General features: G+C 41.9%; 1 protein-coding gene across 1 annotated transcript in view; it reads right to left on the reverse strand.

Moving 5' to 3' along the window:
- LOC132828236 (sodium-coupled monocarboxylate transporter 1-like) overlaps nt 1-20,969 on the reverse strand; it is a 93,531-nt gene that overhangs the window by 20,748 nt on the left and 51,814 nt on the right. Inside the window, exons 8-11 of the mRNA XM_060845198.1 lie at nt 13,105-13,193; nt 12,869-12,978; nt 12,181-12,248; nt 9,940-10,026 (exon numbers count right to left, since the gene is read on the reverse strand). Of these exons, the coding sequence (XP_060701181.1) occupies nt 9,940-10,026; nt 12,181-12,248; nt 12,869-12,978; nt 13,105-13,193 (354 nt within the window). The remainder of the gene's footprint in view (nt 1-9,939; nt 10,027-12,180; nt 12,249-12,868; nt 12,979-13,104; nt 13,194-20,969) is intronic.

Genomic DNA, 20,969 nt, shown 5'->3' on the forward strand with positions numbered 1-20,969 from the left:
AAATCATTGGAGTTTTTGTTTCATTTGTCATCAACTTCTTCTAAACTGTATTGTGGAAATCCTGATTTGGGTCCTCTCCAATGAAATGTGTGTAACTGACAATTTTACACCTCACTGTCTTTGCCCCTGCGTTGCTGCAGCACAAATGCCACAGTCATACGCCATAGAAACAGGACCTTTAGCCTACCATGTATATAGTGACCAAGAAACCCCAAAGTACACGAATCCCATTTACCTGCACTTTGGTCTAGAGCCTGCTATGCTCTGGAATTTTAAATAAAATCCAGGTGCTTCTTAAATGTTGTGATAGTACCTGTCTTCACCACCCTCTCAGACAGCATGTTCAATATTTCTACCCTTTTTTTTATAATCCCCTCTGAACCACTTGCTCCTCATTTTAAACTTGAGCCCTCTGGGTCTTAGACACAGTTGCCAACCATTGGGAAGAAATTCTCACTGTCTATTCTCTATCTCTATCAGAAATTTGTATAGTTCAATTAGATTCCCCTCTCTGCTCCAAAGGACACAAATGCAGTCTTTCGAGTTCCTCCTCATAAGTGCGGCTTTTCATCTCAGGCAACATTCTGATGAATCTCCTCTGCACCCTCTCTAGTGCAATCACATCCTTCTGACAGTGTGGTTACCCAGATCCAACCACTGAGGTACTGTGTCACCCACTTATTAGGATTAAATTCTATTTGCTATTGCTCAGCCCAATTTAATCAATATTAGACTGCAGCCTGAGATATCCTCCTCACTATGAACAACACCAACTATTTTCGTGTTCTCTGTAAACTTTCTAATTATATCCTCTACATTCACATCCAAGTATTTAATATACATAACAAATAGCAAGGATTCCAAGCACCGATTCCTGTGGTACACTGCTGGTCAGAGGCTTCCAATTACAAAAACAGCACTCCACTATTACATTTGGCCTCCTATTAGTTAGCCAGTTTGGATCCAGTTTGCCAACTCCCCATAGATTCCATGGGCTCTTATCTTTTGGATCAGCTTTCCAAATGGGACCTTGTCAAAGGCCTTAGTGAAGTCCATGTAAACTACATCAACTGCTCATCAATACATTTAGTCACCTTTTCAAACATCTCAATTAAATTAATCATACAGGATCTCTCTTGAGCAAATCTCTGCTGACTATTCCAAATCCAAATCCAAATACTGATGAATCCTGTCCTTCTGAATTTTTCCCAACAATTTCCCTACCACTAATATCAGCCTAACTGGTCTGTAATTCTGTGGTTTATTCCTGCTGCCCTTCTTGAACATTAGCAACCCCCCGTCATCTGACACTTCATTTGTAAAATATTCAACATCTCCACCAGGACCCCACTAGTCTCCTCCCTTATGCCCATTGAAATCTGGGATACATCTCATCAGGTCCTGGACATTTTAAAAACTTTATCTGTTAAAATATCTAATACATTCTCCTTATTAATTTTACTATGTTCTAGAACCTCAATATCCCAACTGAAATCCCTAGTAACAATGCCTTTCTTCCTCTGTGAATACACTGGCTCCACACACAGGTTGCTCCTTTGGTCTCTAATAGATCCCACTTTTTCCCTGGTTATCCTCTTACTCTCAGTATACTTAATAAAAGTTTTGGGGTTTTCCTTGATCCCATATGTCAAAAATATTTCGAGGCCCCTCATTGCCCTCCTAAGTTGCTTCACACAGTACTTTTGAAAGGCCTCCCCTGTTTTTAATGCGATGTATCTGATTCATTTTTTCTTTCTCAAACTTGTGATATGCCTTGACATCCACAGTTCATTGGACCTGCTGCCCTTAACCTTCATTCTTACAGAAACACACTGGTCCTGAATTCTCAATATACTACTTTTAAAAGACTTCCACTTTCCAAATGTACAGTCACCTGGAAGTAACTGCTCTCCATCTATCTTTGATAGATCCTGTCTAATGATATTGAAATCAGTCTTCCCCCAACTTAGACACTTACCTCTGCACTATCCTTATCTCTTTCCATAATAACTTTAAAACTTACGGAGTTGTGGTCACTAACCCCAAAATATTCACCCACTGAAACTCAGCCATTTGATTGGTTTCGTTCCTTAGGATTAGGTCTAGAACTGCTCTGTTTCTAGTTGGATTATCTATGTACTGGCATAAAGTTATCTCCTGTATATACTTTAAAAATTCCATCCTGACCAATTCTTTTATATTAAGGCAATCCCAATTAATTTTAGCAAAGCAATCATAAGCTTGTTTCTCTCACACTTTTCTGTGATTTGCCGACTTATCTGTTCTTCTATCTCCTTCTAATTGCTGGGCAATGTGTAGTATGATCCCTTTTTTATTTCTATGCTCTACCCAGATGGCCTCATTTGAAGACCCTTATAAGATGCTGTACCCCATTACTGTAGTGATGGTTTCCTTTATCAATAATGAAATGCCTCACCTCTCTTACTCTCTCACCGATCGCATGTGAAATTTCTATAGCCTGGAATGTTAAGCTGCCAGTCCTGTACTTCCTTCAACCATGTCTTAATAATTTCAACAATATCATATTCCCACATGTTGATCAATGTTTTAAGTTCAAGGAGAAAGTGAGGACTGCAGATGCTAGAGATTAGAGCTGAAAATGTGTTGCTGGAAAAGCGCAGCAGGTCAGGTAGCATCCTGCTCGATTCTCCTGCTCCTTGGATGCAGCTCCAATGTTTTAAGTTCATCAGCCTTCCTGTCAAACTCCTTGCATTAACATAGATACTTCAATTTTCTGGACCTCCCATGTGCCTTAACCAAGCTTTTCCATCTACTGTTCTGGCATTCCTTCTATGTATGATTGGCCCCTGCTCTCAGCTTTTCATCTACCCTGTCCCCTATCGCCCTGCCAAATTAATTCAAAAGCTCCCCAACAGCATGAGCAAACCTCCCAGCAGAGATACTGGACCCATTCCAGTTCAGGTACAACCTGTCCAGCTTTTACAGGTCCCACCTAGCCCAGTAAGTGTCTCAATGATCTAAAAATCTGAAGCCCTCCTTCCTGCACTACCTCTTTAGCCACACATTCATCTGTCCTCTCTTTCTATTCCTATACTCAGTAGCACATGGCACTGGAAGTAATTAGGAGATGACCTCGGTTGTCTTATTCTTCAAACTAATATCTAACTGCCTAAACTCCTGTTGCAGGATCTCATTTCCTTTTGATGCATGTTGCTGGTACTGACATGAACCACAACTGCTGGCTGTTCACCCTGCGCCTTCAGAATGCCCTTCAGCCTCTCTGAGACATTCCTGACCCGAGTTTCCTATCACAATAGCTCTCCCCGTCTTTTCCCTCCTCTCTTGTGTAGCAGAACCAACTGTGGTGCCACAAACCTGAGACCACCCACCCCAAAAGTATCCAAAACAGTATAGCTGTTTGAAAGATGGATGACCACAGGGGACTCCTGCACTGCCTGTGTGTACTTACCAGTCTTCCTAGCAGTCACCCACTTTTCTGCCTGTGTAGCCATTACTTGTGTGACGAGCTTACTAAACATGCTTTCTAATAAATCTCAGCATAATTAATGGTCCACAGTTAGTCCATCTGCAGCTCCAGCCAATCCATGCAGTGAATCAGGAGCTGCATCTCAGCACACTTCCTGTATACATGGTCACCATGGACAGTGGAAGTGTCTCTGATTTCCCACATCCTTCAGCAGCAGCGTCCCATGGGGGAGAATTTTCCTCCTTGAACTTTGCTGAAAATGTGTTGCTGGAAAAGCGCAGCAGGTCAGGCAGCATCCAAAGAGCAGGAGAATCAACGTTTCGGGCATGAGCCCTTCTTGAAGAAGGGCTCACGCCTGAACAACGACTCTCCTGCTCTTTGGATGCTGCCTGACCTGCTGCACTTTTCCAGCAACACATTTTCAGCTCTGATCTCCAGCATCTGCAATCCTCACTTTCTCCTCCTTGAACTTTCCCAACCAAATTCAATAAATTAGGAACTAATTATTCAAACTTATCCACAACTCACCAAATTCGTAAAGCTGGTTCCTAAACTGCTAATTTTCTTGCCATGTCACTTTATAAAACCTGACATCACCACTGGAGCTGTCTCTGGATTCAGTGATCCTCTCTACTCTTCTCCTGCTGCTGCTCTGACTGTGCTCCATCTGGAGCCCCTCCCCAGGCTTCTATCTGGAAGCTCTGTTGCCACTGTTCATCCCCAGGTTCATTGCACTCCACTCCTCTCCTGATAATGCTCCAATTCACCACAGATAGATTTACCGCATCATCGTCAAACAATCCTCGATGCATGAGCTGATAGTTTCACATGTGAAATGAAGCGATGACTTACCTTCATCATCAGTGTTCCTCCATTGTGTATCCTGGTTACAGTTCATAAAACATAGAACATTACAGTGTGAAACAGGCTCTTCAGTCCTCAATGTTGTGCTGGCCTGTAAAACCAATCTGAAACCCGTTTAGCCTACACTATCATCCATATGTTTATCCGATGACCATTTAAATACCCTTAAAGTTGGCGTGTCTACTACTGTCACAGGCAGAGTATTCCACACCTTTACTACTCTCTGAGTAAAGAACCTACCTCTGACATCTGTCTTCCATCTATCACCACTCAACTTAAAGCTATGTCCCCTCATGCAAGCCAACACCATCTGAAGAAAAAGATTCTCACTGTCCACCCTATCTAATCCCCTGATCATCCTGTATGTCTCTATTAAGTCACCTCTCAACTTTCTCCTAACAAAAACAGCCTCAAGTCCCACAGCCTTTCCTCATAAGACTTTTCCTCCATACCAGGCAACATTCTGGTAAATCTCCTCTGAACCCTTTCCAAAGCTTCCACATCCTCCCTATAATGCAGTGACCAGAACTGTATGCAATACTCCAAGTGCGGCCGCACGAGAATTTTGTACAGCTGCAACATGACCTCACGGCTCCGAAACTCAATCCCTCTACCAATAAAAGCTTGTATGTCTTCTTAAAAGCCTTGTCAACCTGGGTGGCAACTTTCAGGAATCTATGTACATGGATGCCAAGATCTTTCAGCTCATCTACACTACCAAGAATCTTGCCATTAGCCCAGTATCTGTATTCCTGTTACTCCTTCCAAAGTGAATCACCTCACACTTTTCCACATTAAACTTCATTTGCCACCTCTTAGCCCAGCTCTGCAGGTTATCTATGTCCCTCTGTAACCTGCAACATCCTTTGACACTGTCCACATCTCCACTAACCTTAGTGTCATCCGCTAATTTACAAAGCCATCCTGCTACACTCTCACCCAGGTCATTTATAAAAATGACTAACAGCAGTGGCCCCAACCAGATCCTTGACTGGCCCTTCCCAAACATCACTAGTAACTGAACTCCAGGATGAACATTTCCTATCAACCACCACCCTCTTTTCCTTTAGCCAGTCAATTTCTGATCCAAACTGCTAAATTACCCTCAATCCCATGCCTCTGTATTTTCTGCAATAGCCTACCACGGTGAACCTTATTAAAGGCTTTATTGAAATCCATATACACCACATCAACCACTTTACCCTCATCTGTCTGTTTGGTCACCTTCTCAAAGAACTCAGTAAGGTTTGTGAGGCAAACCCTACCCTTTATAAAACCGTGTTGACTACCCCTAATCAAATTATTCCTTTCACGATGATTATAAATCCTATCACATTTAATTCTTTCCAACACTTTACCCACAATCGAAGTAAGGCTCACTGGTCTGTAATTATCAGGGCTGTCTCTACTCCCCTTCTTGAACAAAGGGACAACACTTGCTATCCTCCAGTCTTCTGGCACTATATCTGTAGACAACGACAGTATAAAGATTAATGCCAAAGGTTCTGCAATCACCTCCCTAGCTTCCCAGAAGATCCTAGGACTTATCTATTTTCACACTTTCCAGAATGGTTAACAATTCCTCCTTATGAACCTCAATCTCGTCTAATCTAATAGCAAGTATCTTAGTATTCTCTTTGGCAACATTGTCTTTTTCTAGTGTGAATATTGATGACAAATATTCATTTAGCGCCTTTCCTATCTCCTCGGACTTCATGCACAACTTCCCACTACTGTCCTTGACTGGCTCTAATCTTATTCCAGTCATTCGATTATCCCTGACATACCTATAGTAGGCTTTAGGGTTTTCCTTGATCCCACCTGCCAAAGACTTCTCATTTCCCCTCCTGGCTCTCTTTAGGTCTTTCCTGACTAACTTGTAACTTTCAAGTGCCCTAAATGAGCCTTCATGTCTCATTTTTACAAAAGCCTCCTTATTTCTCTTGCCAAGAGATTCAACTTCTTTAGTAAACCACGACCCCCTCGCTCGACCACTTCCTCCCTGCCTGACAGGTACATACTTATCAAGGACACACAGTACCTGATTCTTGAACAAGCTCCACATTTCAATTGTGTCCATTTCCTGCAGTTTCCTTCCACATCCTATGCATCCTAAATCTTACCTAATTGCATTATAATTGCCTTTCCCCCAGCTATAACTCTTGCCCTGTGGTATATCCTTTTCCATCGCTAAAATAAATGTATTCACTATCAGCAAAGTACTCACCTACCTCCAAATCTAACATCTGGCCCGGTTCATTACCCAGTACCAAATCCAAAGTGGCCTTGCCTCTTGTTGGCCTGGCTATGTACTGTGTCAGGAAACCCTCCTGCACACATTGGACAAAAACTGACCCATCTAAAGTACTCGAGCTATAACGTTTCTAGTCAATATTTGGAAATTTAAAGATCCCATAACAACTACCCTGTTACTTTCACTCCTATCCAGAATCACCTTTACATTCCGTTCCTCTACATCTCTGGAACTTTTTGGAGACTCTCTGCATGAATGGATACATGGACTAGGACAACGTGAGGAGGAAGATGAAAACTTGAGAAGAGCATGGGGACATCAGCTGTCGTCTGTAAGGGTGAGGTGAAACGGGATTTGAAAAATAGCTGGCATAGTGTGGAAGCTGTAAGCTGTAGGTAAGGCTTGCAGCAGTGCTAAGTGTAGGAAAGTGAAGTGAAACATATGAATGACGGGTAGGAGGGTTGATTGATAGAGATCAGTGATAGTGGTGTGGTAATTTGAACAGTATCTATGTGGTTCCACTGGTCAAATATGATAATGCTTTCAATGAACCTGACAACTTGCTTCCTTTCATTCATTCATGGAATATAGATATCATTAGCAAAAACATTGTTTTTGCTCCTTAGTTGCCACAAGTTAGTTAAGAGTCAGCCACATCGCTGTGAGTCTGGAATCACATGTACTCCAGACCAGGTAAAGACAGCAGAGTTTTGTCCTTAAAGGGTATTAGTAACCAGATGGGTTTTTTAATGACAACAAACAATGGTTAAGTACCATTGTTATTATTAGGCCAGCTTCTGAATCCAGATTTGTATTGGATTCAAATGTCACCTGAATATTATATTGGGGTTCTGGATTAATAGTCCAGTTTCAGTACTACTACAGGCCTCCTTACCCATACAGTGAGGTCAGTATACAAACAGCACACCACTACATCCCCTTGGACAGGGCTATAACACCTGTCAGTGAACTGTGGTTGTCTTTTCTCACTACTCTTTTATTCTCTATCTGTAGGGTATGCTGTCTTCAATATGGAAATAGGACATCTCTCGTCTTTTTCACTTCCTCTTTCAAGATATTCGTTACAGTATGAGAAAACCTGGGTGTATGCTCTCAGCCATTATTAGCCACTGCTTTGTGTGTTGCACTATTCAAAATGGTCTTGCCACTTCCAGCAGTCACAGTGAAACTTCTTTACAAGAGGTTCAGATTAGATTTAAGCAGTGCAGGATACATTTAAGTGTAGGCGAATTTAAAATATCTGTTAGCAGACAACACTATTGGGCACTCTGCCTTTGTATGCCTGGCAATCTGGACTAACTGCAATATAGAGTGAGCAAGCAGCGCAATGTTTGCAATGTGTTCTGTATTCTCTTTGAGTAATGTGGATAATTCCACATTGTGATTCTCATGCCTGTTTTTGAGGCTACCTAATTTAACCCCGAGTTAATGAATACCAACTGTATAACTCCATAAAAAACGGCATCTGATTATCTCACTATTTGAGTGCTAACCCTATTTGAATGCCTCCAGACAAATTCCAACAATGCTAATCAACAATGACGTCCAAAAGTGTGTGTTAAATCTATTGTGAAGTATGATAGTCCTGTAAAAGTTAATGTTGGAGACTGTATAAAGTTCTAGCCATACAGGCTTGGGTCTGAATAAGACAGAAGATCCTAAATCTTGTGAAGATCCAAACGTTTCTTATTCTCTTAGTCTCTCAATGTTCAAGTATTGCTGAGAAGACACATCTTGTCAAAACGTTTTCTCTTGCTAAATCAGGACAATTCACAAGAATATCAAAGTCAAGGGAAATCAATACTTATACTGCTTGACAGAAGAATGCATATTGATTGGCAAGTGCATTCTGATTGGTAGAGGTGCTGCTGTGGACAGTCTACGAGATAATGATGGTTAAAGTTAAACCGTCAAGTTTTGTTTAAGTTTTAAACCAGACAAGTTGACTCTGACTGAGCCACATATTGTCTTGAGATATGAACCAGGAAACGATTCTTACGTATTGCATTCTTTCTTCCGAAAAGAACAGGACTCTGTATATTAATTAAATTTATCTTCCAGTACTTGCCTCAGTTTATGGCCTGAGAGAGAACCCCAAACTAATCAAACCCATCATTCTTTGTACAATCAGAATTATGTAACAAATGTTGTCCAGTTGCAGAATCATGCCCATGTTGGACACTGCATTGTGAATTTTGGAAGCATGGGCTAGTTGGCTGCAGTCAGCAGTTTGCTTGTTGCTCTTGGGTGCCATCTACCATCTTTGGCATGTGCAGTCTACATACTTAGCATTCACACCAGTGTTGAAATTCATAAATCACACTGGCCAGTGAGAGGCCAATATATCTTTTTCAGCAATACTCAAGTGCTTTACTGCCAAACTGCTATTCATCTAATTAATGTAACTCATACCTGATTGATATAATGCAAAAAAGTTACAAATTGTTTAAGATAAGAGCCTCTTTCTGTTCAAACCCAATAATGGTTATATCTTGATTACTGTAAACTGAACTGGCCCTGAGAACCAGTCCAGAAAAAAGGATTGGTAGCAGCATTTTACGTATAAATACACCTAAAACCAGGTATCACATCACCATGGGTACATATGAACACAGAAAGGAAGTAAACCATTTCGTTTCTCAGACCTGTTCTACTGCCATTCATTGAGATCATGACTAATCTGAAACCAAATTTCATATAAATAACCTTAACCTTGGTCTAATAAAACTCTAACCGTCAATCTCATTTTTAAAATTTGCACCTGATCCAACATCAATTACCATTTATAGAAGAGAAATCCAAATGATCCCATCATGTTTTCTAATTTCACTCGAGAAAGGTTAAAATGGTTGTAAACATTAGGCCATTGTCCCTTGTCCTGACTCTCTAAGCAGCAAAAATAGTTTGTTTCTGTCTTCCCTACCTATTCACATTTTTGGCATGGAAACTTCAAACAAATCACTCTTTAACTTACTAAATTCTAGAGAACATAACACTATCTTGTATAATTTCACCCTTAGAATTATTTCTGAAAAATCAAAGATCCAGTCCCTCCAAAAGTGTGGTCCCCAGAACTGTTCACAATTATCCGGGTGCAGTTAAACCAAGGCTGTGTATAGTAGATGCCTGGCATATTGCTTTGTATTCTACAACTTCCCTGATTTGCTGTACATTTTCTCACTGTTACTTCTTGATGTACCTGGATCTCTTGGGACTTCCATGAATTTTACTTCTTTACCCCATTTCCCTATTTATTCTTGATCTTTCCATTTTAGTTCCAGAGGACTTGTACAACCCCTTGATGAACCCCTGATGTCTGGCAGGTACTTACAACTGAATTAGCATAACGGAATAGCATGCCTAGAAGGAATATCCCGAGCAATGGACCTCCAAGAATCCCAAAAATAGTGAGAGCCGCCTGGAAAACAGAAGAGATAATAGAGGGTTGACATTTGTCTGTGACAGAGCAATGCAAAGCAGTTTTAACAGGACAAATCACTGACACCAGTGACAGTTACCAGATGTATTTTACATTCCTCTGCCTCTCAGTTTAAAATAGGTTTTAACCCTTTGGCTGCAGATGTCACCAGAATAACTAGTTACCTTTGATCCTGAGGTAAATTGTTTGCTCCGATGTCCTGCTGCAGCTCTGGAATTAGAATATTTTAGTGACATTTCCTGTTCTCTATTAAACTTTCTTCCTCCTGAAGGAACTGTCTCTAACAGTCCTGAGTATTAATTTATTGAAAGCCCTGAATCATAAAATGTTTCTTCATAGATATGCATTTCAATGTAATATTATAACAATTGGGGTTGAACCCAACACAAACTGGCAGCAGATGAAATAAGCAGAGCTTTAGCACATTCTGGGGGCAAGAATGGAAGCGGGCACACAGTTTCATGTCACCAACCAGTGTGCCAGTTTCTTAACTCAATTCTACACCAGTGTCAGCCTCCAGGTCTCTGCATGTGGTGAGGGACAGTTCAGCTGCATAGAAACAACCTCCATACTGCAGACCAGGGATCAATATGCCAGGTAGACTTAGAGGCCCCGTGGTCTGCTTGAAGTGCAGCAGCGGGTCTCCCATCACAATGGTGGCCTGACTGCAGAGACCATTAGGCGAAAGTGAGGACTGCAAATGTTGGAGATCAGAGTCTAGATTCGAGTGGTGCTAGGAAAGTACAGCGGGTCAGGCAGCATCTGAGGAACAGGAAAATTGATGTTTTGGACGGGGCCTTCATCAGGAAACAGCATGATGAAGGGCTTTTGTCCGAAACGTCGATTTCCCTGTTCCTTGGATGTTGCCTGCAGAGGCCACTGCATATTTTAAACATGAAATGTTTGCAGAGAGGATGCCACCATTTTGAAGTGCCCTCTCCATCTCACTTATCTGCAATGTTATTCTGCTACTTTCAAGATGATTAACTTCCTGTTAGCCCTCGAGCCTTGAGAGGCACTCATCAATGGATGGCAAACCCACCTCCTGGGCCAGCAAATGGCCAAATCAGGGAAGATCACAATGAGTAATTATCTCCCACAATAAGTGCAATTCTATTCCCCATTTGAGCCTGACAGCGAAGTTCAGAGGCGAAAGTGAGGACTGCAGATGCTGGAGGTTAGAGTTGAGATTAGAGTGGTGCTGGAAATGCACAGCGGGTCAGGCGCATCCGAGGAGCAGGAAAATCGACGTTTTGGGCATGAGCCCTTCATCATTCCTGCCAATAAGATGGCAATAAACACAAGGTACTAAGAAATAGCATAAAATAATTGCAAGCTTCAAATCATGGGGATAAGGGTTCAAACTATTACCTGTTAGGAAATTTCTCAGCACACAGACTGTATCAACTCAAGAAGACAGCTCACTACCACCTCAAGGGCAATGGTGGATGTACAATAAATGCTGGCCCAGCCAGTGATGCTCACATCCCATTGGTGAATCAAAAAAAACCTTAGCAAACGCTAAGTTGAAGGCCCAGTAAGGGATGGGTTTAAAGTCTGACCCAGACAGTGACACCCATATACCATTAATTTATAACAAATTCACTACTTCTGGTAAATGAGTAAGAGTCCTTTATTCAGCAGTAGGAACACAGAATATTCTCCATCCGTGCAGGAATTCGTATTTGTATGGGTCTTCTGAGGAAGAAAGTGTAATTGGAATTTGCGAACCTAGCGATATTGTCAGCCTCAAAGCTTTCAGCGAGAAAATCTGCAGCTCAGATTGATGGAGTTAACAATTTACTTTCTATGGATGTAACAATCTTCTCAGATTTCTCAATTAAGCTTCTCATAAGGCAGATCTGTAGTCCTAAACTGGCAATCTGTGAGAATCTGACCACTGGAGACTGGCATGACAAACGGAAACTTCACACTGGTACAGTAGGAACCTGAGATGTGAGTAATTAATGTGCATTGTTGGCAAATACATCATGATTTCTCAGCTAATTTGTGAGCTCGCGAGAATGGCTATTTCAATTAAGAGAATATTGTATGTGCAACGGCCAGCCATGCTGATGAAGGCTAAAATTCAGCAGAAGTGTAGTTACATCTATAAACACAGAAGAATCCTACCTGTAGGATGCCACCCATCACAGAGGTCAATGCAGCCATTGCAATGCAGATGATTCCATACATGAAGCCTATGAAGCAAATGAATAGCTGGTGTAGAAGAGTATATCCCTGTTAAATGCAGCATATCCACGGTCACACACTGAGATTTACGATTTTCTTAATTAAATAGGCTCAATAAGAACCTCTCATGAAGATTGTCCTATACTTGGCAATTTGAAATAATTCACCAATGGTCCATTGTGAATAACAATGAAAGGTCTCATTGAGTTAATATTGAGTTTCCCAATTGGTCATTTCTCGTGAACCAGGCACATATCACTTACAAGTAAAAGCAGTGTGATGATAAAAATGGTTCAAATGTGTTCTGAAAATTGATAGTACATTGTACAAACCACCATCAAAGCTATCAAGAGCTGATGGGTTATGTCAGGCAGGAACAATTGCAAGCTTACATTGATTTTCAGAATGTACAGCTTACGAGTGGAGGGAAAGTCTGAAAGACAAAGACATTTTTAAGGTTTTGAGGTCTCAGGAAAGAATGAATTTGATGCAAAAATACTGAACCTTCAGCGCAGATTGGTCTTCATTTCTTAGTTGAGAACTGGATCAACTCATACCAGGTCTACTTCCCACTTGGAAGTGATTTCTGCATATATCTGATCATTTGTAGCCATGAAATCACACTTACTGAGCCCCTTTGAGATCCAAGCAAGTTTCATCTCTGACAAATCGGTGAAAGGTTTGATGACGTCTGCCACTGTGACAGCAGCCAATGCATTGATGCTGGAGGAAACCGTACTGGAAACATCAATAAAATGAGATCAGGACTTTTGATACTAAAGGAACAATATAAGAGAGAGATCAAATGGAAGGGACTTGGATGTTAACATCAAGGATTATTGAATGGAATCAGAGTTACAGTACCTCAAAGTCCCACTATATGCAGCTGCCACAAAGAGTCCTGGAACACCAGGATAATCCCTCAGAATATCCATCACCAGGTATGGGAGCAACTAAAACACAAGAGTATAACAACCTGATTTAGTGCACTAAGATCCATTTACAGGGAGCCTTTTCTACCCCTTATTATATGGGGAATTACGAAAGAATACTATCCACTATTCAAGCAAAATCCTACCCAGTTTGCTCAAGCAAGCTCCTGAAAAATACTGTCCAACTCAATCTTTAATGTTTTTGGAGAACAGTGCAGTCTTTGTGAAAGAAAAACCCTCTACCTCAGGCTGTCAAGTGAAAAGCCAAGGGAATGCTGTCACTCAAGCAAAATCTAGTAAAACCTGGAAATGTCCTGGGACTTCTCCATACTTATCTCGTACACTTGTAACTTTGGTTTGGACCAGTCAGAAGGACAGAAGTGTCCCTTAAATAAGTACTGACTGGCATTCCCCAGGAATACCCCATAAATTGATACAGACCTTGCAGCTCCACCTTATTCTATAGTTATGGGATATTCCTCGTGAATCATGTTTGGTACTCACTTAAGACTCTTTACAGGGAAATGTCATTTGTCACATGTGAATTTGAGGGGTATTTCTGGGATTGTTTTCCATTCAGAGTCTTAGGAATTTCAGTTGGCTCTGATACTAGGTCAGTTTACCGGTATCCATTGGGGCTGGAAGTAGGAGAAGGGTAACCACAATGGTTGGGACTGGAATGTGGGGACAACTGTGTGATTTATTTATAAATGAGATACACAGTAATATCATCTACAACAGCAACATTTAGATTTGGTTGGTTACTTTTCGGAAGGGTTTCATTGTTTTGGAAAGAAGAGGTCAAACAGCTTATCAGGAACAGTGACTTAATTCAGTATTTGTCAGAGTGGGAATACCTGGAGTATTCATGGAAGATTGTTTATACTATAATGGTTTACGACAGAAAGTATAAACATTTAAGGCCATTAGCTTGCTTTTGGCTTAGAGTACGGATTGGTTTTAACTTCGAAAACTAAGACAGTTTGACAGAGCGGCGAGGAGAGAAGGTGAGGTGAAGCGAGGGCTGCCGGGAAGGTGAGGGCTTAATTTATATTTGGGCACTGGCTAAACCCGAGTCACTACACATGTGGTATCTCCCTCCTGCCCCCACCCCCCCCCCCCTCTCCTAACCAGTAGAAAAAGACACTGTAAGGTAAGGCTTTTATCTCTTACTTACGGTTCTTTTTCATATACTTAAGTACATTGCTTGAGTTTAGTTAGTTCACATAAAGCTAAGCTTATAACAGCAGGGGATCTCAGACCCATGGCATGTGCCTCTTGTTTGATGCGGGAGAAAAAGACAGAAAAAGAGTAGGAAGGCAGTGCAAGTGGCCCCTGTGGTCATCAACAGGTATACTGTTGGGGGAGATGGCTTACCAGGAGTGGGCAGCAGTTGTTAAGATCATGGCACCGTGGCGGGCACTGCTGTTCAGAAGGGCGGGAAAAAGACTCGTAGGGTCATAGTCATAGGGGATTCTATTGTGAGGGGAGTAGATAGGCGGTTCTGTGGCTGAAAACAGGACTCCTGGATGGTATATTGTTTCCCAGGTGCACAGGTCAGGGATGCTACCGATCGGTTGCAGAGCATTCTAAAAAGGGAGGGTGAACAGCCAGTTGTCTTGGTGCATATAGACACCAACGATATAAATAGAAAGCGAGATGAGGTCCTGAAAGAAGAATTCAGGGAGCTAGGAGAGAAGTTAAAGAGGAGGACCTCAAAGGTAGTGATCTCGAGATTACTACCAGTGCTAGCCAGCGTAAAAATGAAAAAATAGGCAGGATGAACACATGGCTTGAGAGATGGTGTAGAAATCTTCGAGTAAAAAATGAGGTCTGCAGATGCTGGAGATCACAGCTGCAAATGTGTTGCTGGTCAAAGCACAGCAGGTTAGGCAGCATCTCAGGAATAGAGAATTCGACGTTTCGAGCATAAGCCCTTGGGGCTTATGCTCGAAACGTCGAATTCTCTATTCCTGAGATGCTGCCTAACCTGCTGTGCTTTGACCAGCAACACATTTGCAGATGGTGTAGAAAGGAGGGGTTCAGATTTGTTGGACATTGGGACCGGTTCTGGGGAAGGTAGGACTATTACAAAATGGATGGTCTACATCTGAATTAGACCGGAACCAATGTCCTTAGGGAGTTTTTGCTACTGCTGTTTTAAACTAATGTGCCAGGGGACTGGGAACCAGAAGAGAAAACAAGTAGGCAGCAAGGTGGAGACTGGAGACTGTAAGAATCATGAAGATAGCATTAATAAAGGGAAGGGTAGGCAGAGAGCAGATGAGCGCAAAAGAACTGGTGGCCTGAAATGCATCTATTTTAATGCAAGGAATATAGTGTGTAAGGCAGATGAACTTTGAGCTTGGATTGGTACCTGGGAGTAAGACGTTATTGCAATCACAGAGACTTGGTCGAAAGAAGGGCATGATGATTGGCAACTAAATGTTCCAGGATATAGACGCTTCAGACAGCACAGGGAAGGAAGTAAAAGTGGCGTGGAGTTGCATTGCTGGTCAGGGATGATATCATGGCTGTGCTTAAGGAGGTCACTATGAAGGTCGTGGGTAGTGAGGCATGATGGGTGGAGCTGAGAAATAAGAAGGGTGCAGTTACACTGTTGGGGTTGTATTACCGGCCTCCCAACAGTGAGCGTGAGGTAGAAGAACAAATAGGTAAACAGATTATGGAAAGATGTAGAGGCAATAGGGTAGTGGTGATGGGAGATTTTAATTTTCCCAACATTGACTGGGATACACTTAGCATTAGAGGTCTGGATGGGGTAGAATGTGAAAGAAGCATCCAGGAGAGTTTTGTAGAGCAGTATGTCAATAGTTCGATGAAGGAAGGGGCCATATTGGACCTGGTACTGGGGAATGAGCCAGGACAGGTGGTAGAAGTTGCGGTGGGGGATTTCTTTGGGAACAGTGACCATAATTCTGTAAGTTTTAGAATACTCATAAATAAAGATGAGGGTAGCCCTAAGGGAACTGTACTAAGCTGGGACAAGGCCAATTACATCAAAATTAGACAGGAGCTCGGAAATGTGGATTGGACACAGCTATTTGAAGGGAAGTCCACATTTGATATGTGGTAGGCTTTCAAAGATAAGTTAAAGATAATGCAGGGTAGGCATGTCCCATTTGAGGCAAAGGATAGGAAGGGCAAGATTTGTGAACCGTGGATGACAGGAGAAATTGTACGACTAGCCAAGAGGAAAAGGGAAGCATAAATAAGGTCTAGGCAGCTTCTAAGAACAGAACAGGCCCTGGAGGAATATCGGAAGAGTAGGACAAGTCTTAAACGAGGAATCAAGTGGGCTAAAAGGGGTCATGAAATAGCTTTAGCGAGCAGAATTAAGGAGAATCTCAAAGCATTTTATTCTTATATAAGAAGCAAGCGGGTAACTAGAGAAAGGATTGGTCCACTAAAGGATAATGAAGGAAGGCTGTGTCTCGAACCTGAGAGAATGGGTGAGATTCTGAATGATTACTTTGCATCAGTGCTCACTGAGGAGAGGAACATGATGAATCTTGAGATCAGAAATAGAAGTTTGATTAGTCTAGAACACGGCATAAGTAGGGAAGATGTGTTGGGTAGGCTAGAGGTTATTAAGGTGGACAAATCCTCAGGACCGGATGGGATCTATCCCAGGTGCTGAGGGAAGCGAGAGAAGAAATAGCTGGGGCCCTGATATCTTTGTGGCATCCTTAAATACAGGTGAGATGTTGGAGGATTGGAAGGTTGCTCATGTTGTCCCCTTTTACAATAAGGGTAGTAGGGATATTCTGGGTAACTACAGACCAGTGAGCCTGACGTCAGTAGTGTGAAAGTTGCTGGAGAGGGTACTGAGAAATAGGATCTATTTATATTTAGGAAAGAATGGACTTATCAGTGATAGGCAACATGGTTTTGTGCGGGGGAGATCGTACCTTACCAACTTAATAGCGTTCTTCAAGGAAGTGACCAAGTCGGGAGATGAAGGAAGGGCTGTTGATGTCATATACATGGACTTTAGTAAGGTGTTTGATAAGGTTCCCCATGGTAGACTAATGGAGAAAGTGAAATCACATGGTGTGCAGGGTGTTCTAGCAAGATGGATAAAGAACTGGTGGAGCAACAGGAGACAGAGAGTAGTAGTTGAAGGGAGTTTCTCAAAATGGAAAAAGGTGACCAGCGGTGTTCCACAGGGGTCAGTATTGGGGCCACTGTTGTTTATAATATACATAAATGATCTGGAAGAGGGCATTGTTGGTATGGTCACCAAGTTTGCAGATGACACGAAGACTGGTAGAGTAGCATAAAGCATAGCGGGCTGTCAAAGAATACAAGAGGAAATAAATAGACTGGAGAGTTGGGTGGAAAAGTGGCAGATGGATTTCAATCCAGACAAATGTGAGGTGATGCATTCAGACAAGACTAATTCTAGAGCGAATTATACAATGAAGGGAAGAGCCTTGGGAAAAGTTGATGAGCAGAGAGATGTGGGAGTGCAGGTCCATTGTACCCTGAAGATTGCTGCAAAGGTGGATAGAGTGGTGAAGAAGGCATATAGTATGCTTGCCTTTATTGGACGGGGTGTTGAGTATAAGAGCTGGCAAGTCATGTTAAAATGGATGTTGGTTCGGCTGCATTTAGAATACTGTGTACAGTTCTGGTTGCCACATTACCAACAGGACGTGGATGCTTTGGAGAGCGTGCAGAGAAGGTTTACAAGGACGTTGCCTGGTATGGAAGGTGCTAGCTATGAAGAGAGGTTGAGTAGGTTAGGTTTATTTTCATTAGAAAAAAGGAGATTGAGGGGGGACCTGATTGAGGTTTACAAAATCATGAAGGGTATAGACAAGGTGGATACAGACAAGCTTTTTCCCAGGGTGAAGGATTCCATAACGAGAGGTCATGCTTTCAAGGTGAGAGGTGGAAAGTTTAAGGGGGATACACGCAGCAAGTACGTCACACAGAGGGTGGTGGGCATTTGGAATGCATTGCCAGCAGAGGTGGTAGAGGCAGGCATGGTAGATTCATTTAAGATAGGTCTGGACAGATGCATGAGTAGGTGGGGAGCAGAGGGATACAGATGCTTAGGAATTGACCAACAGGTCTAGACAGTACATTTGGATTGGCTCAGGCTTGAAGGGCCGAAGGGACTGTTACTGGGCTGTAAATTTTCTTTGTTCTTATTAAAATATAGGGCAGTTTAGAGACTTGACTAGAACCAAAATATAGTTTCTCTGCTAGAAAGAAGTAGAGAATAATTTGGGGAAAGTATAATTGTCTTGTAACAGTTCATTAAACTTTTAGACCAGAAGTATTTGGTTAGAAATCTGCAGAATATTTAAACGCTGAGGAATCCTATGTTATCAGTTTTAGAGTAATAATGTAAGAAGACTTCACAGTTTACTTGACAAGAACTGAGACAATTAAACTTAAAAGATTTGATAGAGAGAGGTAATTTCCTTGGGATTTGAGTCATTGCAGTGCAGAAGTGCAGGGGGAGCTCAAGAAAGCAATTGGGAGAGCAAAGAGTGGCCATGAAAACATGCTGACAGGCAAGGTTAAGGAGGATCCCAAGATCTTCTACAAGTATATCAAGGCGAAAAGAATAATCAGAGAAAGAGTAGAGACCACTATCAACCAAGGAGTCAATCTATGCATGAAAATAAAGGCCATTTGTGAAATGTTAATTGAGTAACTCATATCTGTCTTTACACAGGAGAAAATTAATGCAAATGCAGAATTTCAAAAAATGGACTGTGAAGTTCTTCAGCAGACTGACATAAGAGATATTGGAGGTTTTGACAAATATGAAAGTGGACAAATCTTCAGGTTCCTGATAAAGGGCTTTTGTCTGAAATGTCGATTTTCCTGCTCCTCAGATGCTGCCTGACCTGCTGTGCTTTTCCAGCACCACTCTAATCTTGATGCTAATCTCCAGCATCTGCGGTACCCACTTCTGCCTAGTGCAGATAAGTTATATCCCAGGCTGCCATGGGAGACAAAAGAGGAAGCAAAAGAGGGTCTGACCCAATTTTTTAAATTATCTCAGGCCTCAATGGATGTGCCAGGGAACTGGACAACACCTAATGTGGCTCCAATTTACAATAAACCAGGGAACTACAGGCCAGTGAATGTAAAATTAGTAGTAGGGAAACAATTAGAAAAAATAATGAAGGAGAAAATTAATCTCTATTTAGAGACACAAGGTTTGATAAGGGAGAGTCAGCATGGCTTTGAGAGAGGGAGGCCATGCCTAACAAATTTGATTGGAATTTTCGAGAAGGTGACCAAGTGTGTAGATGGCAGTAGGGCAATCGATGTGGTTTACCTCAATTTAAACAAGGCCTTGGGAAACTGATAAAAGAAGTTAAAAATTAATGTTATCCAGGGTAATTTAGCAAATTGGATTCAAAACTAGCTTAGTAGCAGGAGACAGGAGGTGGTGCTAGAAGGTTAGTTATGCCATTAAAGGTGGTGTTCCATGGCATTCCACAAGGATCACTGCTGGAACCCATTTTATTTGTGATATTCATAAATTATATAGATGAGAATGTGTCGTGATTGAAAAGTAAGTTTGCAGATGACACAAAGATTGACTGGGTGGCTGACAGTGATCAGGGAAGTCTTAGGTTTCAAGACGACAAAGGTGGAACTGCCAGGTGGGCAGGTGTGTTGCAGATGAAACCTAACCCTGATAAATGTGATAGATGATACAGTTTGGAAGAAACAACAAGGGAATACTGAATGAAAGACAGGACAACAGGAAGTTCAGAGGGATCTTGTGGTGCTTGCCCACAAAGTCTCTCCTTATAAGCCAACCCCTTCAAATCCGGAATCAATCTAGTAACCTCCTCTGCACCCCTCGAATACCAGTACATCCTTTCTCAGGTAAGGAGACCAAAGCTGGAGGGTAGGTTTATAGGGGAGTGAAGAAGGCACATGGAATGCTTGCCTTTATCCGTTAAGGCACAGATTGTAAGAACATAAGAACTAGGAGCAGGGGTAGGCCATCTGACCCTTGGAACCTGCTCCACTGTTGAGTATGATCATAGCTGATCTTTTCAGGGACTCAGATCACTTACCCGCCTTCTCACCGTATCCCTAATTCCGTTATTGTTCAAAGAAAATCTATCTTAGCTTTAAAAATATTTACAGAAGTAGTGTCAAATACTTCACTGGGTAAGGAATTCCTTCAATTTACAACCCTCTGGGTGAAAATGTTCCTTCTCAATTCAGTCCTAAACCTACTCCCTCTAATCTGATTAGATTAGGTTAGATTTCTGAGGCTATGCCCTCTTGTTCTAGTTTCACCTGCCAGTGGAAAAATCCTCATCATTTCTATCTTATCTATTCCCTTCAGAATTTTATATGTTTCTATAAGATCCCCCCTCGTTTTTCTGAATTTAAATGAACACAATCCCAGTCTCTCCTTATAAGCCAACCCCCTCAACTCTGGAATCAATCTAGTAAACCTCCTCTGCACTCCCTTGAGTACCAGTATATCCCTTCTCAAGTACTGCACACAGTACTCCAGGTGTGGCCTCACCAGCACCTTGTACAGCTGTAACATAACCTCCCTGCTTTTAAACTCAAACCCTTCAGCAATGAAAGACAAAATTCCATGTGCCTTCCTAATTACTTGTTGTACCTGCAGACCAACCTTCTGCGATTCAAGTACAAGGACACCCAGGTCCCTCTGCATAGCAGCATGCTGCAACTTTTTACCATTCAAGTAATAATCCTTTTTACTGTTACTCCTACCAAAATGGATGACTTCACATTTATTAACATTGTGTTCCC

The sequence above is a fragment of the Hemiscyllium ocellatum genome, chromosome 26 (genome assembly GCF_020745735.1).
Source record: "Hemiscyllium ocellatum isolate sHemOce1 chromosome 26, sHemOce1.pat.X.cur, whole genome shotgun sequence".
Taxonomy (NCBI): domain Eukaryota; kingdom Metazoa; phylum Chordata; class Chondrichthyes; order Orectolobiformes; family Hemiscylliidae; genus Hemiscyllium; species Hemiscyllium ocellatum.